Genomic DNA, 26,715 nt, shown 5'->3' on the forward strand with positions numbered 1-26,715 from the left:
AATTCGGTGCGAGTTACGAGTGTTCTCCACATATTCACATTGCAAATTCATTATGCAATCCAATTAGAAACTCGCATTGAACCAGAGTATACTCACATATTTCTGTTCACGCCTCCCTGAGGGTGAGAGGTGGTAGGGATAATCTATATTTTACGGTTAAAATGTCAAGACACCATATAGAAACACCCCCCACCCCCACCTGACTAATTAGACAATTGATCCAATTAGCTTAATAATCCAATAATTACATGTCATTTCTATTTTTTTAATGACCTAAAAGTACCCCAAAATCAACTTTTTTGTTGCTTTATGCACCCCAACTATAATTAGGAGTATTTATTATTTTGAAGAATAATTACTTTTTATATTTTTTTAAAGCCGCCTCACAGAACCCCAAAAGCATCTTTTTTTGTATGAAAGTAGTTGAAAAATTGTTGTTGTTTTTTACCTTTTGTTTAAAAAATGCACAAATCCGCCTTTTATCACTGTTTAAAAATCTCCAGTACTTTCTTTACGCCCACTAAAGCCTCCTGTATGATTCTGCAAACGAAACTGTTGCCTTTTTGGGGTCCAGGAAGGTCACCCCACTTTTTCATGCACCTCTCTTATATTGCATACGGCTGACAATTAGCCAACCCCGCTGTGAGTACGGCGAACAGACATTTTTAATTGGATTAGAGGATTCTTGGGAGCGTACATTCGTGTGAAGACTGCGAGTTTCATGAAACAAACTCACACCTAATTGGATTGACCCCGATAACTCATGTTGCGGAGGGCAGACTGTGCGTCTCTCTCGGAACTGGAGTAATAAGGAGAAGCCGAATTATTTAATTAATAGTCCCTTCCCCAAAACGGACTGTCGCAGTGCCCTAGTGTAATCCCTCCCTATATGTATAGAACAGTGAGGGCACACAGACTGAACGCAATGCCCATGTTCACGTAGTTAAGCTTTTATTTGCTACTGCGACAAAAATCCAGGAAACCCCGATGGCGCATGAATTACCCCAAGTGTGTACATAAAGGCGCTGTTGCGATCAGGTCGGACGGCATCAGAAATGGAGGTGAAAGCGATGGGCATTCCAGGGCAGTGACTGGGAGGTGGCCCATCTTGTGGGCGTGTTCTAGACATATCAGTGGCTGCGTTCGCAGACGCACAACTGCTTTTAGAGGCCATGCTCAGACAGAGTAACTGTACCAGCCACGGGGCATGTGTCGATGTTTCGCGTGATAGAGACATGTCGGAACCCGCCAGCGGTGTAACTGTCGCACATCACATTTGGCCAGTGAATGCTAGTGATGTCATTCTGTTGCTTCTATGTGTTTTCCTTATGTGAAAAAGATGCACGTTTTCGGCATGGCCGGGACCTGGCGCAGCGAGGGGGGCTATTTGGCGCAACTGAAGCAGCGGTAAGAAAGGACATATCTGCCGTTACCAATAACCAGTAGCGGATCTTGCTACGGGCACATGGGATTTTTGCCCGGAGGGCGCCGCCGCCGTGGCAAGATTCGCTACTGGTGGTGCCACCCCCCCCCCCCCCCCCCACATCGGTGCCGGTACCGGTACTGCTGTGCGGTGCGCAATGAAGTCATCGCGCACCGCACTGCATTGTGGGAGCGGCACTTAGACACTAGGGGTCATGACTGACCTCTAGTGTCTATGTGTTTCTATTGGAGAGACGTCATGACGTCCCTCCCATAGATCAGAGGAGCGGCGCCAGAGACGGAGGGCAGCAGCCATCGGGCATCAGGAGCGAGGATGGTAAGTATTAATTTAAAAAAAAAATGTTTTAAAAGCGGCACAAACGGGGGCAATACTACTGGGGGCACAAATGGGGGCAATACTACTGAGGACACATTGACCACACCCCTTTATGAAGCCACGCCCCTGTTTTCGCCCGGGGCGCCACAAGGGCTAGAATCGGCCCTGCCAATAACGTCTTAGTACTGAGCCAGAAGTGCCTCATTGTGTATGTAAATGAATGAATGCCATCCAAAGTATCAATTACAGCCAATCAGGAAGCAGCTCAGGGGAGGGTAAGTACACAGTTACCATTATAGAGTACCAGCTCAGCAGGACTAACGACCTACTGTACCGCTATTCAGCACAGTCCACAGGTGTCATAGGGAATAAAAGGGGCCACATGGAATAAAGGGGTACCACAGGGAATAAAGGGGTGCCATAGGGAATAAAGGGGTGCCATAGGGAATAAAGGGGTGTCACAGGGAATAAAGGGGTGCCACAGGGAATAAAGAGGTGCCACATGGAATAAAGGGGTGTCACATGGAATAAAGAGGTGCCACATGGAATAAAGAGGTGCCACATGGAATAAAGGGGTGTCACAGGGAATAAAGAGGTGCCACATGGAATAAAGGGGTGTCACAGGGAATAAAGGGGTGTCACAGGGAATAAAGAGGTGCCACATGGAATAAAGGGGTGCCACAGGAAATAAAGGGGTACCACAGGGAATAAAGGGGTGCCACAGGGAATAAAGGTGTGCCACAGGGAATAAAGGGGTGCCACAGGGAATAAAGAGGTGCCACAGGGAATAAAGAGGTGTCACAGGGAATAAAGAGGTGCCACAGGGAATAAAGAGGTGTCACAGGGAATAAAGGGGTGTCACAGGGAATAAAGGGGTGTCACAGGGAATAAAGGGGTGTCACAGGGAATAAAGTAAAGGGATGTCACAGGGAATAAAGGGGTGTCACAGGGAATAAAGGGGTGTCACAGGGAATAAAGTAAAGGGATGTCACAGGGAATAAAGGGGTGTCACAGGGAATAAAGGGGTGTCACAGGGAATAAAGGGGCGCCATAGGGAATAAAGTAAAGGGATGTCACAGGGAATAAAGGGGTGCCACAGGGAATAAAGGGGTGTCACAGGGAATAAAGGGGTGTCACAGGGAATAAAGGGGTGTCACAGGGAATAAAGGGGTGCCATAGGGAATAAAGTAAAGGGGTGTCACAGGGAATAAAGGGGTGCCACAGGGAATAAAGGGGTGTCACAGGGAATAAAGGGGTGTCACAGGGAATAAAGGGGTGCCACAGGGAATAAAGGGGTGTCACAGGGAATAAAGGGGTGCCACAGGGAATAAACTGGTGCCATAGGGAATAAAGGGGTGTCACAGGGAATAAAGGGGTGCCACAGGGAATAAAGGGGTGCCACAGGGTATAAAGGGGTGCCACAGGGAATAAAGTAAAGGGATGTCACAGGGAATAAAGGGGTGTCACAGGGAATAAAGGGGTGTCACAGGGAATAAAGGGGTGTGGATATACAGCCAATAACCCACATCTGCTCTACATGTTATTTTGCTGTAGTAAATGTGAAGAAAGCAGGAACACTAGTTCGAGCTACATGCAGTATCTAAGGACTATGGCAGGCTTTTTCAACCAGTGTGCCGTGGCACACTAGTGTGCCGCGACCAGTTGCAAGGTGTGCTGCGGAGCTAGAGCAGCTCCGGCCGTGACCTATGCCTTGAAGACGCGCCGATGTGATATCATAGGTCACGGCCGCCGCGTCTCACCAGCCAGCCCACCCGCTTGCATACACATCTTCCAGTTCCCGCCTGCATACACAGATTTCCTTGCCCACCCACATCCACACCGGCCCGACCGCCCACTGCTCAGTATTTGCAGCACTCCACTATAAACAGCCCCCGCCACTGAGGAACAGGGAGGAGGACAGCTGACCGGTAGGGGCTAATATTTGTTGTTTTATTTCTCTTGTGGGGAACAATAGGATTTCAATAGGATTTATGTGGAGAGAATAAGGATTTATGGTGGGAACTATGTGAATAAATAATGTGGGAAGCAATAGGATTTATGTGGGGAGCAATGTGAAAGATTTATGTAGGGAGCAACATGATTTATGTGGGGAGCAATGTGATTGTTTTATTCTGTGTAGGCCAATGTATGTGTGGATTTTTTTTTTACTGTGAGGGCCAATGTGTGCTTTTTGTTTTTTTCTATGGGGAACTGATGGTGCGCCTTGGGAATTGTAAAATATTTTTCGGTGTGCCGCGAGTAAAAAAAAGGTTAAAAATCACTGGACTATGGGGTAAATATACTAAGGTGGTTTTTTTTTTTTTTTGAACTGGTGATGTTGCCCATAGCAACCAATCAGATTCTATTATCTTCTAGAAGTAGCTAGATAACTGTTAAGTAGTATCTGATTGGTTGCTATGGGCAATATCACCAGTTCTAAAAAAACCTCCCACCTTAGTAAATTTACCTCAATGTTCAGGCAAATGGTAAAGGTAGAATCCACTCCTGAGGGAGTCCTTCCATTGCCTGGGGCTGCCTCCTCTTTCCCTAGCTCCTCGCCAACGCTAATGCAGAACTGTCAAAACCTAACTTGTGTGCCACTGTGCTATACAGGTGTGTCCTACCTGTGTGCCACTGTACTATACAGGTGTGTCCTACCTGTGTGCCACTGTATTATACAGGTGTGTCCTACCTGTGTGCCACTGTACTGTACAGGTGTGACCTACCTGTGTGCCACTGTACTGTACAGGTGTGTCCTACCTGTGTGCCACTGTACTATACAGGTGTGACCTACCTGTGTGCCACTGTATTATACAGATGTGTCCTACCTGTGTGCCACTGTACTGTACAGGTGTGTCCTACCTGTGTGCCACTGTACTATACAGATGTGTCCAACCTGTGTGCCACTGTACAATAGAGGTGTGACCTACCTGTGTGCCACTGTACAATAGAGGTGTGACCTACCTGTGTGCCACTGTATTATACAGATGTGTCCTACCTGTGTGCCACTGTACTGTACAGGTGTGTCCTACCTGTGTGCCACTGTACTATACAGATGTGTCCTACATGTGTGCCACTGTACTGTACAGGTGTGTCCTACCTGTGTGCCACTGTGCTATACAGGTGTGTCCTACCTGTGTGCCACTGTACTATACAGGTGTGACCTACCTGTGTGCCACTGTACTGTACAGGTGTGTCCTACCTGTGTGCCACTGTACTATACAGGTGTGACCTACCTGTGAGCCACTGTATTATACAGGTGTGTCCTACCTGTGTGCCACTGTACTGTACAGGTGTGACCTACCTGTGTGCCACTGTACTGTACAGGTGTGTCCTACCTGTGTGCCACTGTACTATACAGGTGTGACCTACCTGTGTGCCACTGTATTATACAGATGTGTCCTACCTGTGTGCCACTGTACTGTACAGGTGTGACCTACCTGTGTACCACTGTATTATACAGGTGTGTCCTACCTGTGTGCCACTGTACTGTACAGGTGTGACCTACCTGTGTGCCACTGTACTATACAGGTGTGACCTACCTGTGTGCCACTGTATTATACAGGTGTGTCCTACCTGTGTGCCACTGTACTGTACAGGTGTGACCTACCTGTGTGCCACTGTACTGTACAGGTGTGTCCTACCTGTGTGCCACTGTACTATACAGGTGTGACCTACCTGTGTGCCACTGTATTATACAGATGTGTCCTACCTGTGTGCCACTGTACAATAGAGGTGTGACCTACCTGTGTGCCACTGTACTGTACAGGTGTGTCCTACCTGTGTGCCACTGTACTATACAGGTGTGACCTACCTGTGAGCCACTGTATTATACAGGTGTGTCCTACCTGTGTGCCACTGTACTGTGCAGGTGTGACCTACCTGTGTGCCACTGTACTGTACAGGTGTGTCCTACCTGTGTGCCACTGTACTATACAGGTGTTTCCAACCTGTGTGCCACTGTACTGTACAGGTGTGACCTACCTGTGTGCCACTGTACCGTACAGGTGTGTCCTACCTGTGTGCCACTGTACTATACAGGTGTGACCTACCTGTGTGCCACTGTATTATACAGATGTGTCCTACCTGTGTGCCACTGTACTATAGAGGTGTGACCTACCTGTGTGCCACTGTACTGTACAGGTGTGTCCTACCCGTGTGCCACTGTACTATACAGGTGTGTCCTACCCGTGTGCCACTGTACTGTACGTGTGTCCTACCCGTGTGCCACTTACTGAACAGGTGTGTCCTACCCGTGTGCCACTGTACTGTACAGGTGTGTCCTACCTGTGTGCCACTGTACTATACAGGTGTGTCCTACCTGTGTGCCACTGTACTGTACAGGTGTGTCCTACCTGTGTGCCACTGTGCTATACAGGTGTGTCCTACCTGTGTGCCACTGTGCTATACAGGTGTGTCCTACCTGTGTGCCACTGTACTGTACAGGTGTGTCCTACCTGTGTGCCCACTGTACAGGTGTATCCTACCTGTGTGCCCACTGTACTGTACAGTTGTGTCCTACCCGTGTGCCACTGTATTATACAGGTGTGTCCTACCCGTGTACCACTGTACTGTACAGGTGTGTCCTACCCGTGTGCCACTGTACTATACAGGTGTGTCCTACCCGTGTGCCACTGTACTGTATGTGTGTCCTACCCGTGTGCCACTTACTGAACAGGTGTGTCCTACCCGTGTGCCACTGTACTGTACAGGTGTGTCCTACCTGTGTGCCACTGTACTATACAGGTGTGTCCTACCTGTGTGCCACTGTACTGTACAGGTGTGTCCTACCTGTGTGCCACTGTACTGTACAGGTGTGTCCTACCTGTGTGCCACTGTACTGTACAGGTGTGTCCTACCTGTGTGCCATTGTACTGTACAGGTGTCTCCTACCTGTGTGCCACTGTACTGTACAGGTGTGTCCTACCCGTGTGCCACTGTACTATACAGGTGTGTCCTACCCGTGTGCCACTGTACTGTACGTGTGTCCTACCCGTGTGCCACTTACTGAACAGGTGTGTCCTACCCGTGTGCCACTGTACTGTACAGGTGTGTCCTACCTGTGTGCCACTGTGCTATACAGGTGTGTCCTACCTGTGTGCCATTGTACTGTACAGGTGTGTCCTGTGTGCCACTGTACTGTACAGGTGTGTCCTACCGGTGTGCCACTGTACTGTACAGGTGTATCCTACCCGTGTGCCACTGTACTGTACAGGTGTGTCCTACCTGTGTGCCACTGTACTGTACAGGTGTGTCCTACCTGTGTGCCACTGTACTGTACAGGTGTGTCCTACCGGTGTGCCACTGTACTGTACAGGCGTATCCTACCCGTGTGCCACTGTACTGTACAGGTGTGTCCTACCCGTGTGCCACTGTACTGTACAGGTGTGTCCTACCTGTGTGCCACTGTACTGTACAGGTGTGTCCTACCTGTGTGCCACTGTACTGTACAGGTGTGTCCTACCTGTGTGCCACTGTACTGTACAGGTGTGTCCTACCGGTGTGCCACTGTACTGTACAGGTGTATCCTACCTGTGTGCAACTGTACTATACAGGTGTGTCCTACCCGTGTGCCACTGTACTGTACGTGTGTCCTACCCGTGTGCCACTTACTGAACAGGTGTGTCCTACCCGTGTGCCACTGTACTGTACAGGTGTGTCCTACCTGTGTGCCACTGTACTATACAGGTGTGTCCTACCTGTGTGCCACTGTACTGTACAGGTGTGTCCTACCTGTGTGCCATTGTACTATACAGGTGTGCCCTACCTGTGTGCCACTGTACTGTACAGGTGTGTCCTACCGGTGTGCCACTGTACTGTACAGGTGTGTCCTACCTGTGTGCCACTGTACTGTACAGGTGTGTCCTACTGGTGTGCCACTGTACTGTACAGGTGTATCCTACCTGTGTGCAACTGTACTATACAGGTGTTCTACCCGTGTGCCACTGTACTATACAGGTGTGTCCTACCCGTGTGCCACTGTACTATACAGGTGTGTCCTACCTGTGTGCCACTGTACTGTACAGGTGTGTTCTACCTGTGTGCCGCTGTACTGTACAGGTGTGTCCTACCTGTGTGCCACTGTACTGTACACGTGTGTCCTACCGGTGTGCCACTGTACTGTACAGGTGTGTCCTGTGTGCCACTGTACTGTACAGGTGTATCCTACCTGTGTGCAACTGTACTATACAGGTGTGTCCTACCCGTGTGCCACTGTACTATACAGGTGTGTCCTACCTGTGTGCCACTGTACTGTACAGGTGTGTTCTACCTGTGTGTCGCTGTACTGTACAGGTGTGTCCTACCTGTGTGCCACTGTACTGTACAGGTGTGTCCTACCGGTGTGCCACTGTACTGTACAGGTGTATCCTACCTGTGTGCAACTGTACTATACAGGTGTGTCCTACCCGTGTGCCACTGTACTGTACAGGTGTATCCTACCTGTGTGCCGCTGTACTATACAGGTGTGTCCTACCTGTGTGCCACTGTACTATACAGGTGTGTCCTACCCGTGTGCCACTGTACTATACAGGTGTGTCCTACCTGTGTGCCACTGTACTGTACAGGTGTGTCCTACCTGTGTGCCACTGTACTGTACAGGTGTGTCCTACCTGTGTGCCACTGTACTGTACAGGTGTGTCCTACCTGTGTGCCACTGTACTGTACAGGTGTGCCCTACCTGTGTGCCACTGTACTGTACAGGTGTGTCCTACCCGTGTGCCACTGTACTATACAGGTGTGTCCTACCTGTGTGCCACTGTACTATACAGGTGTATCCTACCTGTGTGCAACTGTACTATACAGGTGTATCCTACCTGTGTGCAACTGTACTATACAGGTGTGTCCTACCCGTGTGCCACTGTACTGTACAGGTGTATCCTACCTGTGTGCCGCTGTACTATACAGGTGTGTCCTACCTGTGTGCCACTGTACTATACAGGTGTGTCCTACCCGTGTGCCACTGTACTATACAGGTGTGTCCTACCTGTGTGCCACTGTACTGTACAGGTGTGTCCTACCTGTGTGCCACTGTACTGTACAGGTGTGTCCTACCTGTGTGCCACTGTACTGTACAGGTGTGTCCTACCTGTGTGCCACTGTACTGTACAGGTGTGCCCTACCTGTGTGCCACTGTACTGTACAGGTGTGTCCTACCCGTGTGTCACTGTACTATACAGGTGTGTCCTACCTGTGTGCCACTGTACTGTACAGGTGCGTCCTACCCGTGTGTCACTGTACTGTACAGGTGCGTCCTACCCGTGTGTCACTGTACTGTACAGGTGCGTCCTACCCGTGTGTCACTGTACTGTACAGGTGTGTCCTACCCGTGTGTCACTGTACTATACAGGTGTGTCCTACCTGTGTGCCACTGTACTGTACAGGTGCGTCCTACCCGTGTGTCACTGTACTATACAGGTGTGTCCTACCTGTGTGCCACTGTACTGTACAGGTGCGTCCTACCCGTGTGCCACTGTACTGTACAGGTTGCCTGCCAGCATCCGTACAAGTAACTCTTCAGGAAACGCTACTCAGAAATATGGTAAAATATAATAAATAGCATGAATTCATGTAATTTAGCTTAATTGACATGTACATTGCTTTCTTGGCTCTTAATTACAGCGGCCCACGAATCACCATACAGAACGTACCATTAGCAGGATGGAATAATTACCGACAGATGCTAAATGCCTCATCTCTGGTTGTTTCAGGAGGAGATGTCTGATAAATGGGTTGGTACCGTCAGATAACGAGATCAGCGCTACTCTCCCATCACTGTACAGTGACTGGCGTGGAATGCCCTCACCCTGGCATGCCGTGGCTACTCGCAGCCCCGCCCACACCAATCCCAGTCTTACAGCTAATTACTAATTCTGCTGGATCCATTTACACCTTTCTTGTCTTATCAAACCGGCTGATACAGCTGTACAGGATCAATCACAACTTCTATTCTGCTTTAAAGGCTTGAGTGCTAAACAGAATGGTCTCTCCAGTCCCATACTCACATGTAGCCAACCTGCCAGCTGATCTAGTTGCTTGGCTCTCGGCTCTCAGGGCGGAGTGATAGGATTGCCCTGTCTTGTGCCGAGTACTCAAAGTAGAGCTTACAGTAACACATTGAGGAGCCTCCCACTGCACCAATGCCCTTATTTATCAATGAGTGATACATTTCACTGAGTGATAAATTTCACCAGCCAATCCGCTCCTAACTGTCATTTTTTCAAACACAGCCTGTGACATGGAACTTAGGACCTGATTGGCTGGTGCAATTTATCACTCACAGTGAAATTTATCACTCATTGATAAATAAGGGCACAAATCTGGGGAGGCCTCTCCCTTGCCCACTACCTTACCATTGCTGATTAGGTTCTGAACGCAAATACTTTCACGAATGGTCATGGACGTAAAACCCACCTATAGATCCTTACCAGAAACTCCTATTAAGACGTAGTTCAGTCAAATTTAATTGAGCGTAACAGTTATGAACAAACTGCGGGATTAATTTAGCCGCTAGTACTTGTGTGGCAAGACGGCTGAATGATTGAGATGTGCCCTAAATCACACAATGCATGGAAATATTGCTGAACCTACAATGTACAGTAAGTTGTATGATATAAAAGAACCACTGATGTAAAATGTACAAATATATATCAAATTTAAAACATCAACAGAAATGAAGACATGTAAACCAGGCTTTTATCACAGCAAATGAACCTTCCTGTCTAAAAAGCTGCTTGATTAAACTAATCAAAGCCTATACAGCTTACACAAAATTCAAATAAACCATTACAAATGCATCAGATAGCGTTTCAGTGACTGTATACCTGTAAAGGGGGGTAACTGAAATCATTATTATGGGTCCCCTTTTTCCTGATACTTTAAATATGGCTACTGCCCGAAATGAGCACTTAAAAACTCAGACATATTCTGTAGCTTTTATTTGGCCAGGTCCCTTGGTAACACCTGTAACCATGGAAACAACAGTGGATACAATGACTATTGCCATGGTAACAAGTTTCTAGCGAGTGTCAGTTATTTATTTGCAATATTTCTTATATATTTCTATAGCTGCCGAGTCTGGGTTTTTGAGTGCTGATTTCGGGCAGAAGTCCTATTACAGTAAGATGCAGTACCTAGCGCCATCATTTTAAGTAGGCCAAATCCTTTCTTAAAAATTCTTTCTGAGCGGAGTTCTCCTTGTTGTTACCAAGTTGTGCTGGAACGGCCAATTTGTCAGCCCGTCCTGCATCGTGTCACATATTTCCTGCGCTCAACTAAAGTAAAGATGATGAACCTGGTGCCAAATCCGGAGATCCTCACTAAAACTCGCCTACGGCAAACTAGAGGCCGAACTGTCACAATCAATTAATTAGTAGGATTTCAGCTGTGAGGAAGGAAAGTAATTAGCACGATTACTAATGCTTAGTAACTGTTCTAGATAGTGATTGGAATTCTAACACTGTGTAATAAGCAATTCACCATTCATTTTCTGGGCAATAAAACACATAACAGCTCGGAGGAATCTGGAAAAGCTCCGCAGCCGACAAGTATATATATATATATATATATAAAAGCATTGAGCAGATAGCAGTAATGTGCAGTAACTGGTACTATAGTGATCCATCCGACGTTCCTTCCATCATATATATGCAACACTGACTCTATGGTGTTCCCAAAATGACACTTGGGGTGCCATGTCGTGATGCAGTCAATTTACCTCCAATCAAAATCCCGACGGTCGAAATCCCGACAGCAATTGACCGACGGTCAAAATCCCGACATGGACAAAATACCGACATGTAAAATGTCGACATGAGTTTTTCATTGAAACCGACTTGTTCATACTTTACCATCCCAGTGGACCTGGAGGGGGGATATAATAGTGTGCCGAGCGCAGCGAGGAACCGTGCCCGAAGCATGGCGAGCGCAGCGGTACACTTATATGGTTTCCATGTCAACCTATGTCGGCATACACACAAAACAACAATGAAAAACACATGTCGGTATTTTGACCTGTCGTCATTTTACATGTTGGTATTTTGACCTTGTCTGTATTTTAAATGTCGGTTTTTTGTCCATGTCGGGATTTTGACCTTGACGGTATTTTGACCGTCGGTCAATTGCTGTCGGGATTTCGATTGGAGGTTATTTCATACCGATCCCGCCATGTCATAGGCACACTGACACAACCCGTATCGTACCACTGGCATATTCCCGCGGTCTGCATCACTGTATTACGTAAGCCTTTGATGTAAACATAAAAGAAGATCATTTTACCTTTCTCACAGTGGGTTCCTGTAAATCCGGGGGGACAAGCACATTTGTTGGGGGCCACACAAGTTCCTCCGTACCGGCACTCCTCCTCGCAGAATGCTACAAAGACAGAGAAGATCTTTAAGTAACATTATATCAACATTTCTTGTTCAGGTAACAGCGTACGTCCAAGGGGATCCGGTCTGAAGATCGACAGTGCCTAGGTCAACAATGTTTATGTCGACCACTATATGTCGACAGGGTTTCTAGGTCGACATGTTCTAGGTTGACAGGTCAAAAGGTCGACATGAGTTTTACACATTTTTTTTAAACGTTTTCATACTTTTACTACAATTGGGAACGGTAACCTTGCCCGAAGCATGGCGAGCGAAGCGAGTGCACTAATTGGGGTTCCCAGTCAATGTACGGAGAAAACGACACCAAAAAAACATGAAAAACTCGACCTTTTGACCTGTTGACCTAGAAACCCTGTCGACCTTCAACCCCTGTCGACCTAGTGACTGTCGACCTATAGCAGTCGACCTAAACATTGTCGACCTAGACACTGTCGATCTAATGATCTAAGTAAACCCACGTCCAAGCATCTTACACAGACGTGTTCTCTAGGGATCATTATATTAACCTTGGCTCAAGAAGCAATTATTATTATCAGTTATTTATATAGCGCACACATATACCGCAGCGCTTTACAGAGAATATTTGCCCATTCACATCAGTCCCTGCCCCAGTGGAGCTTACAATCTATTTTCCTTATCACATGTACACAGACACATTCACACTAGGGGTAATTTTGTTGGAGCCAATTAACCTACCAGTATATTTTTGGATTGTGGGAGGAAACCGGAGTACCCGGAGGAAACCCACACAAGCGTGGGGAGAACATACAAACTCCACACTGTTGCAGCCATGGTGGGAATCGAACCCATGACCTCAGTGCTGCGATGCAGTAATACTAACCACTACACCATCTGTGCTGCCCAATTATACTGCTTTATAGTTATATTTGCCATAAAATCCCTTTAATCCAGGACTCTGTGATTTACACAGGTTCCGTGAATGGCTAAACAGGTGTCCAGTAATACAGGTATATGATGGCCAGTCTAGTTATAGTGCAGTGACATCTCAGCTCTCGTACATACCACATCTTACCCTTATAGAAAATGTAAATCAGGATTGCAGCCGCACAGTAATTTATTGCACGTCAGGCTATTTTGTGTACACGCGGAAAATAATTACTCTGTTTATTTATGACGTTCTTTGTCAAGTGCTGCTCTAAACTAATGCACACAGCTCATTGGCTGCGGCGTACAGTTGTTCGGTAATAAACTACAGATATTCTCCCCCCACTCGCAGCCAGGGGACTTTCTATTGTAAATCTATATTTACACCAACTGATTGTTATTTATTTTCTGATTAAATACATTTTCGACAATACATTAATACAGATAATGTGCAGAATGAGTTACGGATATTGCAGCGGGTTGTAAAACGGAGAAGATATATTGTGCGCAGTCCACGTTAAGTTGTTTCATTGTGCTGCGGAGAACACCTGACAGTTACTATGGATTAGATCGCAATAGAAATAAATTGTGTTCATAATTTAAATAATGCAGCAAATGCGCAGCAAACAGAATTCCCGGTAAATCTTCCCGTGTCAGATTTAGACTATGAAGAAGCTTAATTTCGAAATAAATGACGGTGATTTATTAATGCGAATCTCCCAGACCACAGCCAAGCACCGAGCTTAAGAGTAGTATGGGGAATAGGAAAAGAGGGCAGATGAGCAAGGCATGAACCTCAGTAAGCCCAATGGCGCATAAACCACCAGGCTGGTGAGGAAGGTAAGGAATAGACTATCTGTTGATATCGGTGCTCAACATCGATGGCATGAAACCATCTACGGAATGCAGTGGGACACGCTGGACTATACAAGAAGCTAAGAGGTGTGCGTGGGGGGAGGCTAAGTGACAGGACAGTTACAGAAGGGGTGGGGCTAAGCACCGTGCCTTCTGCACCAAGAGAGAGAGAAAACATTGACGCACTCTCTGCAATCAATTGTGGAGACCCATTGGATTACCGCCATCACTGTCTAACCATCGATGGTTGATGACCATACCAGACACTAGTAGACAGTGCAGCATCTGAGGCATTCTAAGAAAAGTGGCATCTAGCAGGGACGTGCAGGCATTAGTAAAATAATACATAGAAGATACTTATGACACATATTAATGTCATATGTATCTTCTTGATGCAATGCCATATTTTTTATTGTGTAAAATGACTTTGGGAGGCACTGATAGCAGTGCCTCCCATACATAACAGGAACGGGGAGAGAGCGGGGGGCGGAGCCTAGCACTGGGCTTTAAAAGCCCATTGAAAAACAGTGGGAAAGCGGCACTGAAAAAAGTGCCTCGCTGACAGGGACACCACCACCGTGTCAGCGAGGCAGCTGTGATTGGACTGCGGATCCACTGCTGGATCCGCTTGTCCAATCACCCAGACGCAGCGGGAGGCGGAAATTGGGACGGGAGCAGCGGTGGGTCTGCGGTGACTGCTGCTTTCCCCTGTCATGCTCCGCCGGCTCCGTCCCCCTCCCGCTCACAGGCACCAGACGTCTCTCTCCTCTGGGGGCTCTCACCACCTCGTAGTGTCCGCCGGCTCCGTCCCCCCCCCTCCCGCTCAAAGGCACCAGACGTCTCTCTCCTCTGGGGGCTCTCACCACCTGGAAGTGTCCGCCGGCTCCGTCCCCCCCCGCCCTCCTGCTCACAGGCACCAGACGTCTCTCTCCTCTGGGCAGCTCTCAGCTGGAAATGTCCGGCGGCTCCGTCCTCCCCTCCCGCTGACTTGTGCGGCTCTCCCCTGTCCTTCTCCGGCGGCTCTGTCCGCACACAGCAGCAGGAAGGTTTTTTGTTTTTTTTCCCCCTCTCTCTCTCTCTTAATGTGTAAAAAGGGGATGCTGTCTGCTGTAATGTGTAAAAAGTGGACGCTGTCTGCCGTAATGTGTAAAAAAGGGTGCGCTGTCTGCCGTAATGTGTAAAAAGGGGACGCTGTCTACCGTAATGTGTAAAAAGGGGGGTGCTGTCTGCCGTAATGTGTAAAAAAGGGCGCGCTGTCTGCCGTAATGTGTAAAAAGGGGGGGGCGCTGTCAGCCATAATGTGTAAAAAAGGGCGCGCTGTCTGCCGTAATGTATAAAAAGGGGACTTTAAAAGTCAAATGTAGATTTTCCAGTGGAAATGTCTCTAGTCCTGACTGGAAAATCTACATTTGACTTTTAAAGCAACACAGCCAGATTTAATCATTACATATATATATTTTTTCCAGCCCATTGGCCTTTGTGTCAGAACACACGCGCCAAGAACCTAAAGGATTTAATCACCAATTTGAGTGATTAAAGGACTGAGTAAAACAGGTGCTCCCCGTGGAGCACACATTGTGATTACCACCTTTTTCATGTTCCACAATATTATCTGCACTGTTTCATTATATTGAGTGTCATATTTGATACATGTGAAAGTAAAACACACCTTTTTATAAGTATCCATTTGCATCATTTCACGAGTACTCAAACTGTAGGGGATGAGCGCAGTCAGGTGAAAACCAGATATCCATATTGAACCAAAGGGCAAGGACACCCTTTTGACTAGCAGCACATCCCATACAGTAAAACCACCCCAGTGCGCAGATTACCTCCCTTTTTGTTAAATAGTACCCTTCCATAGTTACACCATTGGCTATTGGCTATGTAATTTCCATGCTGACCAGTACAGAGCTTTCTGGCTTTAATTATACGAAGAACATACTGGCAGATACCTATAGTTTCCTTATTACCCACACAACATACTGGCAGATACCTATAGTTTCCTTATCACCCACACAACATACTGGCAGATACCTATAGTTTCCTTATCACCCACACAACATACTGGCAGATACCTATAGTTTACTTATCACCCACACAAGTTACTGTCAGATACCCATGCACCATCACTTAGGACAGTGAGGCACACTAAACTTTCCCAAATGAATGGCACTTACATTGGGCATCTGGATGATAGGTCGACAGTAATAAAATCAACAGTCAATAGGTCAACCACTATTGGTCGACATTAGTGATGTGCACCGGAAATTTTTCGGGTTTTGTGTTTTGGTTTTGGATTCGGTTCCGCGGCCGTGTTTTGGATTCGGACGCGTTTTGGCAAAACCTCCCTGAAAATTTTTTGTCGGATTCGGGTGTGTTTTGGATTCGGGTGTTTTTTTACAAAAAACCCTCAAAAACAGCTTAAATCATAGAATTTGGGGGTTATTTTGATCCCATAGTATTATTAACCTCAATAACCATAATTTCCACTCATTTTCAGTCTATTCTGAACACCTCACAATATTATTTTTAGTCCTAAAATTTGCACCGAGGTCGCTGGATGGCTAAGCTAAGCGACACAAGTGGCCGACACAAACACCTGGCCCATCTAGGAGTGGTACTGCAGTGTCAGGCAGGATGGCACTTCAAAAAAATAGTCCCCAAACAGCACATGATGCAAAGAAAAAAAGAGGCGCACCAAGGTCGCTGTGTGACTAAGCTAAGCGACACAAGTGGCCGACACAAACACCTGGCCCATCTAGGAGTGGCACTGCAGTGTCAGACAGGATGGCACTTCAAAAAAATAGTCCCCAAACAGCACATGATGCAAAGAAAAAAAGAGGTGCAATGAGGTAGCTGTGTGACTAAGCTAAGCGACCCAAGTGGCCGACACAAACACCTGGCCCATCTAGGAGTGGCACTGCAGTGTCAGACAGGATGGCACTTCAAAAAAATAGTCCCCAAATAGCACATGATGCAAAGAAAAAAAAGAGGCGCACCAAGGTCGCTGTGTGACTAAGCTAAGCGACACAAGTGGCCGACACAAACACCTGGCCCATCTAGGAGTGGCACTGCAGTGTCAGACAGGATGGCACTTCAAAAAAATTGTCCCCAAACAGCACATGATACAAAGAAAAATGAAAGAAAAAAAGAGGTGCAAGATGGAATTGTCCTTGGGCCCTCCCACCCACCCTTATGTTGTATAAACAGGACATGCACACTTTAACGAACCCATAATTTCAGCGACAGGGTCTGCCACACGACTGTGACTGAAATGACTGGTTGGTTTGGGCCCCCACCAAAAAAGAAGCAATCAATCTCTCCTTGCACAAACTGGCTCTACAGAGGCAAGATGTCCACCTCATCATCATCCTCCGATTCCTCACCCCTTTCACTGTGTACATCCCCCTCCTCACAGATTATTAATTCGTCCCCACTGGAATCCACCATCTCAGATCCCTGTGTACTTTCTGGAGGCAATTGCTGGTGAATGTCTCCACGGAGGAATTGATTATAATTCATTTTGATGGACATCATCTTCTCCACATTTTCTGGAAGTAACCTCGTACGCCGATTGCTGACAAGGTGAGCGGCTGCACTAAACACTCTTTCGGAGTACACACTGGAGGGTGGGCAACTTAGGTAGAATAAAGCCAGTTTGTGCAAGGGCCTCCAAATTGCCTCTTTTTCCTGCCAGTATACGTACGGACTGTCTGACGTGCCTACTTGGATGCGGTCACTCATATAATCCTCCACCATTCTTTCAATGGTGACAGAATCATATGCAGTGACAGTAGACGACATGTCAGTAATCGTTGCCAGGTCCTTCAGTCCGGACCAGATGTCAGCACTAGCTCCAGACTGCCCTGCATCACCGCCAGCAGGTGGGCTCGGAATTCTTAGCCTTTTCCTCGCACCCCCAGTTGCGGGAGAATGTGAAGGAGGAGCTGTTGACGGGTCACGTTCCGCTTGACTTGACAATTTTCTCACCAGCAGGTCTTTGAACCTCTGCAGACTTGTGTCTGCCGGAAAGAGAGATACAACGTAGGTTTTAAATCTAGGATCGAGCACAGTGGCCAAAATGTAGTGCTCTGATTTCAACAGATTGACCACCCGTGAATCCTGGTTAAGCGAATTAAGGGCTCCATCCACAAGTCCCACATGCCTAGCGGAATCGCTCTGTTTTAGCTCCTCCTTCAATGTCTCCAGCTTCTTCTGCAAAAGCCTGATAAGGGGAATGACCTGACTCAGGCTGGCAGTGTCTAAACTGACTTCACGTGTGGCAAGTTCAAAGGGTTGCAGAACCTTGCACAACGTTTAAATCATTCTCCACTGCGCTTGAGTCAGGTGCATTCCCCCTCCTTTGCCTATATCGTGGGCAGATGTATAGGCTTGAATGGCCTTTTGCTGCTCCTCCATCCTCTGAAGCATATAGAGGGTTGAATTCCACCTCGTTACCACCTCTTGCTTCAGATGATGGCAGGGCAGGTTCAGGACTGTTTGCTGGTGCTCCAGTCTTCGGCACGCGGTGGCTGAATGCCGAAAGTGGCCCGCAATTCTTCGGGCCACCGACAGCATCTCTTGCACGCCCCTGTAGTTTTTTAAATAATTCTGCACCACCAAATTCAATGTATGTGCAAAACATGGGACGTGCTGGAATTTGCCCAGATGTAATGCATGCACAATATTGGTGGCGTTGTCCGATGTCACAAATCCCCAGGAGAGTCCAATTGGGGTAAGCCATTCTGCGATGATGTTCCTCAGTTTCCGTAAGAGGTTGTCAGCTGTGTGCCTGCCTAGGAACGAGTTGGCGTTTGCGAGATGCTGCTACTGGTGCCGCCGCTGCTGTTCTTGCTGCGGGAGGCAATACATCTACCCAGTGGGCTGTCACAGTCATATAGTCCTGAGTCTGCCCTGCTCCACTTGTCCACATGTCCGTGGTTAAGTGGACATTGGGTACAACTGCATTTTTTAGGACACTGGTGACTCTTTTTCTGACGTCTGTGTACATTTTCGGTATCGCCTGCCTAGAGAAATGGAACCTAGATGGTATTTGGTACCGGGGACACAGTACCTCAAACAAGTCTCTAGTTGCCTGTGAATTAACGGTGGATACCGGAACCACGTTTCTCACCACCCAGGCTGACAAGACCTGAGTTATCCGCTTTGCAGCAGGATGACTGCTGTGATATTTCATCTTCCTCGCAAAGGACTGTTGGACAGTCAATTTCTTACTGGAAGTAGTACAAGTGGTCTTCCGACTTCCCCTCTGGGATGACGATCGACTCCCAGCAGCAACAACAGCAGCGCCAGCAGCAGTAGGCGTTACACTCAAGGATGCATCGGAGGAATCCCAGGCAGGAGAGGACTCGTCAGACTTGCCAGTGACATGGCCTGCAGGACTATTGGCTTTCCTGGGTAAGGTGGAAATTGACACTGAGGGAGTTGGTGGTGTGGTTTGCAGGAGCTTGGTTACAAGAGAAAGGGATTTAGTGGTCAGTGAACTGCTTCCGCTGTCATCCAAAGTTTTTGAACTTGTCACTGACTTCTGATGAATGCGGACCAGGTGATGTATAAGGGAGGATGTTCCTAGGTGGTTAACATCCTTACCCCTACTTATTACAGCTTGACAAAGGCAACACACAGCTTGACACAGGCAACACACAGCTTGACACCTGTTGTCCGCATTTGTGTTGAAATAATTCCACACCGAAGAGGTGATTTTTTTTGTATTTTGACCAGGCATGTCAATGGCCATATTCATCCCACGGACAACAGGTGTCTCCCCGGGTGCCTGACTTAAACAAACCACCTCACCATCAGAATCCTCCTTGTCAATTTCCTCCCCAGCGCCAGCAACACCCATATTCTCATCCTGGTGTACTTCAACAGTGACATCTTCAATTTGACTATCAGGAACTGGACTGCGGGTGCTCCTTCCAGCACTTGCAGGGGGCGTGCAAATGGTGGAAGGCACAAGCTCTTCCCGTCCAGTGTTGGGAAGGTCAGGCATCGCAACCGACACAATTGGACTCTCCTTGGGGATTTGTGATTTAGAAGAACGCACAGTTCTTTGCTGTGCTTTTGCCAGCTTAAGTCTTTTCATTTTTCTAGCGAGAGGATGAGTGCTTCCATCCTCATGTGAATCTGAACCACTAGCCATGAACATAGGCCAGGGCCTCAGCCGTTCCTTGCCACTCCGTGTCGTAAATGGCATATTGGCAAGTTTACGCTTCTCATCAGACGCTTTCAATTTTGATTTTTGGGTCATTTTACTGAACTTTTGTTTTTTGGATTTTACATGCTCTCTACTATGACATTGGGCATCGGCCTTGGCAGACGACGTTGATGGCATTTCATTGTCTCGGCCATGACTATTGGCAGCAGCTTCAGCACGAGGTGGAAGTGGATCTTGATCTTTCCCTATTTTAACCTCCACATTTTTGTTCTCCATTTTTTAATGTGTGGAATTATATGCCAGTATCAATAGCAATGGCCTACTACTATATATACTGCGCACAACTGAAATGCACCACAGGTATGGATGGATAGTATACTTGACGACACAGAAGTAGGTAGAGCAGTGGCCTTCCGTACCGTACTGCTATATATACTGATGGTCACTGTCAGCAAACTGCAAAACTAAAATGCACCACAGGTATAGAATCTAGATGGATACTATACTTGATGACACAGAGGTAGGTAGAGCAGTTGCCTTCCGTACCGTACTGCTATATATACTGGTGGTCACTGTCAGCAAACTGCAAAACTAAAATGCACCACAGGTATAGAATCTAGATGGATAGTATACTTGACGACACAGAGGTAGGTAGAGCAGTGGCCTTCCGTACCGTACTGCTATATATACTGGTGGTCACTGTCAGCAAAACTCTGCACTGTACTCCTACTATATAATACTGCTGGTCCCCAGTCCCCACAATAAAGCAGTGTGAGCACAGATATATGCAGCACACTGAGCACAGATATGGAGTGTTTTTCAGGCAGACAACGTATACTGGTGGTCACTGGTCAGCAAAACTCTGCACTGTACTCCTCCTATATAATATACTGGTGGTCCCCAGTCCCCACAATAAAGCAGTGTGTGCACAGATATATGCAGCACACTGAGCACAGATATGGAGCGTTTTTCAGGAAGACAACGTATACTGGTGGTCACTGGTCAGCAAAACTCTGCACTGTACTCCTCCTATATAATATACTGGTGGTCCCCAGTCCCCACAATAAAGCAGTGTGAGCACAGATATATGCAGCACACTGAGCACAGATATGGAGTGTTTTTCAGGCAGACAACGTATATTGGTGGTCACTGTCAGCAAAACTCTGCACTGTACTCCTCCTATATAATACAGCTGCTCACCAGTCCCCACAATTAAGCAGTGTGAGCACAGATATATGCAGCACACTGAGCACAGATATGGAGCGTTTTTCAGGCAGACAACGTATACTGGTGGTCACTGGTCAGCAAAACTCTGCACTGTACTCCTCCTATATAATATACTGCTGGTCCCCAGTCCCCACAATAAAGCAGTGTGAGCACAGATATATGCAGCACACTGAGCACAGATATGGAGTGTTTTTCAGGCAGACAACGTATACTGGTGGTCACTGGTCAGCAAAACTCTGCACTGTACTCCTCCTATATAATACTGCTGGTCCCCAGTCCCCACAATTAAGCAGTGTGAGCACAGATATATGCAGCACACTGAGCACAGATATGGAGCGTTTTTCAGGCAGAGAACGTATAATACTTGTGGTCACTGGTCAGCAAAACTCTGCACTGTACTCCTCCTATATAATATACTGGTGGTCCCCAGTCCCCACAATAAAGCAGTGTGAGCACAGATATATGCAGCACACTGAGCACAGATATGGAGTGTTTTTCAGGCAGACAACATATACTGGTGGTCACTGGTCAACAAAACTCTGCACTGTACTCCTACTATATAATACAGCTGCTCCCCAGTCCCCACAATTAAGCAGTGTGAGCACAGATATATGCAGCACACTGAGCACAGATATGGAGTGTTTTTCAGGCAGACAACGTATACTGGTGGTCACTGTCAGCAAAACTCTGCACTGTACTCCTGCTATATAATACAGCTGCTCCCCAGTCCCCACAATTAAGCAGTGTGAGCACAGATATATGCAGCACATTGAGCACAGATATGGAGTGTTTTTCAGGCAGACAACGTATACTGGTGGTCACTGGTCAGCAAAACTCTGCACTGTACTCCTCCTATATAATACAGCTGCTCCCCAGTCCCCACAATTAAGGAATAAGCACAAATATTTGCATCAAGATTAATAAACGGAGAGGACGCCAGCCACGTCCTCTCCCTAACATTTCCAATGCACGAGTGAAAATGGCGGCGACGCGCGGCTGCTTATATAGAATCCGAATCTCGCGAGAATCCGACAGCGGGATGATGACGTTCGGGCGCGCTTGGGTTAACCGAGCCATACGGGAGAATCCGAGTATGCCTCGGACCCGTGTAAAATGGGTGAAGTTCGGGGGGGTTCGGTTTCCGAGGAACCGAACCTGCTTATCACTAGTCGACATACAATAGGTTGGCTTAGACAAAAGGCCGGCACAGGAAAAGGTGGACGTGACTTTTTTACATTCGTTTTTCATTTTCAACTTTTTCATACTTTACCATCCACGTGGACTACGATTGGGAACGGTAACCTGTGCTGAGCGCAGCGGTAGCGGGCGGGCGAGGCACCCTGCCCACAGTATGGCAAGCGAAGCGAGCCATGCAAGGGGACGTGGTGCACTAATTGGGGTTCCTGGTTGTTTTACAGAGAAAACGGCACTCAAAACTAAAAAAAACTAACTCATGTCTACCTTTTCTTGTGTCAAACTTTTCCGTGTCGACCTTGTAGTTGTGCTCAGATATTACAGATAATTGTTCAGATTCTTTTTACAACCAATATAATAAATTGTAAGCTTGTCATACATTGTAAGCTTGCGAGCAGGGCCCTCCCACCTCTATGACTGTTTGTTTTTACCCGGTTTTGTCATCTAATTGTGTCCAGTTGTAAAGTGCAACGGAATTTGCTGCGCTATATAAGAAACTGTTAATAAATAACAAATAAAATAATCTAAAACATTACAAGTATAAACTAGGTGTCAAATCTGTTACATTTAAAATATAATTATTGCAAATTTAAATAAGCTTAATCTGAAAAACAGTTTCACCGTAAAACGAGGGGGGGGGGGAGAGAGTGGGAGGGAATGAAAGGGAGGGAGAGAGTGGGAGCGAGAGAGAGGGAGGGAAGAGAGAGTGGGAGGGAATGAAAGGGAGGGAGAGAGAGTGGGAGGGAATGAAAGAGAGGGAGAGAGTGGGAGGGAATGAAAGGGAGGGAGAGAGTGGGAGGGAATGAAAGGGAGGGAGAGAGAGTGGGAGGGAATGAAAGGGATGGAGAGAGAGAGAGAGTGGGAGGGAATGAAAGGGAGGGAGAGAGAGTGGGAGGGAATGAAAGGGAAGGAGAGAGAGTGGGAGGGAATGAAAGAGGAGAGAGAGTGGGAGGGAATGAAAGGGAGAGAGAGTGGGAGGGAATGAAAGGGAGAGAGAGAGAGTGGGAGGGAATGAAAGGGAGAGAGAGAGAGTGGGAGGGAATGAAAGGGAGGGAGAGAGAGAGTGGGAGGGAATGAAAGGGAGGGAGAGAGAGAGTGGGAGGGAATGAAAGGGATGGAGAGAGAGAGTGGGAGGGAATGAAAGGGAGGGAGAGAGAGTGGGAGGGAATGAAAGGGAAGGAGAGAGAGTGGGAGGGAATGAAAGAGAGGGAGAGAGAGAGTGGGAGGGAATGAAAGGGAGAGAGAGTGGGAGGGAATGAAAGGGAGAGAGAGTGGGAGGGAATGAAAGGGAGGGAGAGAGAGAGTGGGAGGGAATGAAAGAGAGAGGGAGAGAGAGTGGGAGGGAATGAAAGGAAGGAGAGAGAGTGGGAGGGAATGAAAGAGGGAGAGAGAGTGGGAGGGAATGAAAGGGATGGAGAGAGAGAGTGGGAGGGAATGAAAGGGAGGGAGAGAGAGAGTGGGAGGGAATGAAAGGGAGGGAGAGAGAGTGGGAGGGAATGAAAGGGAGGGAGAGAGAGAGTGGGAGGGAATGAAAGGGAGGGAGAGAGAGGGAGGGAATGAAAGGGAGGGAGAGAGAGAGGGAGGGAATGAAAGGGAGGAAGAGAGAGAGTGGGAGGGAATGAAAGGGAGGAAGAGAGAGAGTGGGAGGGAATGAAAGAGAGGGAGAGAGAGTGGGAGGGAATGAAAGGGAGGGAGAGAGAGTGGGAGGGAATGAAAGGGAGGGAGAGAGAGTGGGAGGGAATGAAAGGGATGGAGAGAGAGAGAGTGGGAGGGAATGAAAGGGAGGGAGAGAGAGTGGGAGGGAATGAAAGGGAGGGAGAGAAAGTGGGAGGGAATGAAAGGGAGACAGAGAGCGGGAGGGAGGGAGATAAAGGTAAGGAGAGAGAGAAGGGGATGGAAGAGAAAGAGAGAGAACGAGAGGAAAGAAAGGGAGAAAGAATGCAGGAGGGAGAGAAAGTGACAGGGGAGAGAGAGCAGGAGGGAAACAAAGGGAGAGAGAGCGCGAGGGAGGGAGAGGTAGTTATAGTGCATGGAGAGAGCTAAAGAGAGAGAGGGAGAGAGAAAGTGGGAGAGAAAGTTATATAGGGGGAGAGAGAGAGAGAAAGAGGAGAGAGAGTGGTAGTGAGGGAGGGAAAGTGATAGAGGAGGGAGGGAGGGAGGGAGGGAGGGAGGGAAAGTGATAGAGGAGGATGGGAGGATGGGAGGGAGGGAGGGAAAGTGATAGAGGAGGAAGGGAGGATGGGAGGGAGGGAAAGTGATAGAGGAGGGAGGGAGGGAAAGTGATAGAGGAGGAAGGGAGGGAGGGAGAGTGGAAAAGACTAGGAGAGAGAAAGGAACAGACAGAGTTTTACCACAGACCAGGATTTGCTCAGCTGTGATTACAATAATTACAACGTAGCCCCCTTACAGTAAGTGGACACATCACAAATAGGAACAAAGTTCACAGTCACTTTATAAAATAATTTGCCATCATATTATTTTCTGTAGTTGTGCGGTTATTTAGGCATGAGAGGGTTTTGTTCTCTGAAGTTTCCTTTTATGTTGATCCAAAAAAGATTCAAACAGAATAAAGTCAATTTCAGCTTTATATGTGTTTCTGTATAATTCTGTATATTTGCCGATGTTCCGGTGCGCTCAGAATTAGCGTGCTTTGTTTGTTTAGATTAAGATTACATTGACAGTAATCAGCCATGGAGGAAATTTCATGGCAGAAAGTAAAATCATCTCTAATTACACAGCGACATCAGAGCAAACCGGGGCCCAGAGAATGATCTTACCGCCTAATTGTCTGACGCAGGGGAGTATATCCTGTTGTATTCTGTGTGTCGTACTTACCTGCATCCATGCTTGCGTCTGTGTGCGTTTACATATCAGAACGCTCAAAGAATGTCACTGACTTGATAGGTTTCCTTGATCTGAACTGGAGGTGTATATATCTATATACTGCACCCATTGGGGATTATCATCATAGTGGGCACTTTGTGGGACCCCCATCCCTGAGATCCTGGAGGGGGAGGTTCAGGGTAAACTGCAGGAAAGGGGGTGCAGTGCCCTGACTTGTAATTTTGATATATATATTTTTTTTGTCAATGTTGGGTCAAGAATATTTACAACACCCTCATAGTATATGGGGATGGTGGTGCACATTAGGTGGTATAAAAGTTGATTTGGATCGATGGTAATTGATTTATTTATTTATTTTCTGTTAGGTCGATTTTTTATCAATTTTGTGTTTCAGTGTCTAAATTACACATTTACTAACAGATGATTTTTGACATACTGTAAGGTATTTTTTTTAAATGATGTCAAAAATCATCTGTTAGTAAATGTGCGATTTAGACCCTGAAACACAAAATCGACCAAAAATCAACCAATTTTTTTAAAATCGATTAACATCGATCCAAATTGACTTTTAGTAAGTATACCACCTAATGTGCACCACCAAGCATTCTATTTATCAAGATCTGAAAACTGTGTCTTTGGTGTTTGACTGTGCCAACCAACAAATATTAGTGTTAACCGCTGATTTCTGCTGCTACCAATAGGAAGAAGGTCCTGACTGCGAGGTGGGATCCATTCAGATCCCTCCCCTCCAGCCCTAGCAATGTGTATGTGTAACCTGAGGTCACTTATGCGCAGTATCACTGCTGAGATAGAAACTCCTATTGTGGTAGCGTTAGGAGTTCATGGGACAGCTGCTTTCCAGGCTAGCTGTCCCAACATCGGAGCTACAGAATAATGAATTGCTTCGACAGTTTTTGGTCTGCCACAACAATTAAGAGCAAATTAGATCCTTAATGCCCAGAATTCTTGTTGAATAGACTGAACATGACGGTCATGTAAAAGTAATTACCCAGAAGTGGCATGATTGCATATATCTAGGTGGTGTATCTGGGAAATGCTGCAAATGCTTTTGTTTTAATAAGGAAATGTATCCTGTACACATCGGGTCAATGTATCAAGAGTTCATCTGAGGATAAACTGTACACTTTATGGGGGTATTCAATTGTTTGAAAAGTCAGTTGGGTGTCTGTTTTTTCCTATCTAATGGACAGACACCCAACCGACTTTTCAAACATTTGAATTCCTCCTGTATATCTGATTGTCACCCTCTTTTCATCTTCAGTGGGTCGACTGGGACTTCCACATAGAAAGCCAAGAGGCAAAGCGTCTCCGGTCAGCTGCGATTCCGCGTCACAAAGACCTCACCGTGACAATGAACCAAT

The 26,715-nt window shown here is 47.1% G+C and overlaps 1 protein-coding gene across 3 annotated transcripts in view; it reads right to left on the reverse strand.

Annotated features, from left to right (window-relative positions):
• Window positions 1-26,715, reverse strand: part of NELL1 (neural EGFL like 1) — a 1,344,875-nt gene that overhangs the window by 258,480 nt on the left and 1,059,680 nt on the right. For all 3 annotated transcript variants that reach the window (XM_063946373.1, XM_063946374.1, XM_063946375.1), the window contains one exon: window positions 12,035-12,130. In XM_063946373.1, the coding sequence (XP_063802443.1) occupies window positions 12,035-12,130 (96 nt within the window). The remainder of the gene's footprint in view (window positions 1-12,034; window positions 12,131-26,715) is intronic.

The sequence above is a fragment of the Pseudophryne corroboree genome, chromosome 11 (genome assembly GCF_028390025.1).
Source record: "Pseudophryne corroboree isolate aPseCor3 chromosome 11, aPseCor3.hap2, whole genome shotgun sequence".
Taxonomy (NCBI): domain Eukaryota; kingdom Metazoa; phylum Chordata; class Amphibia; order Anura; family Myobatrachidae; genus Pseudophryne; species Pseudophryne corroboree.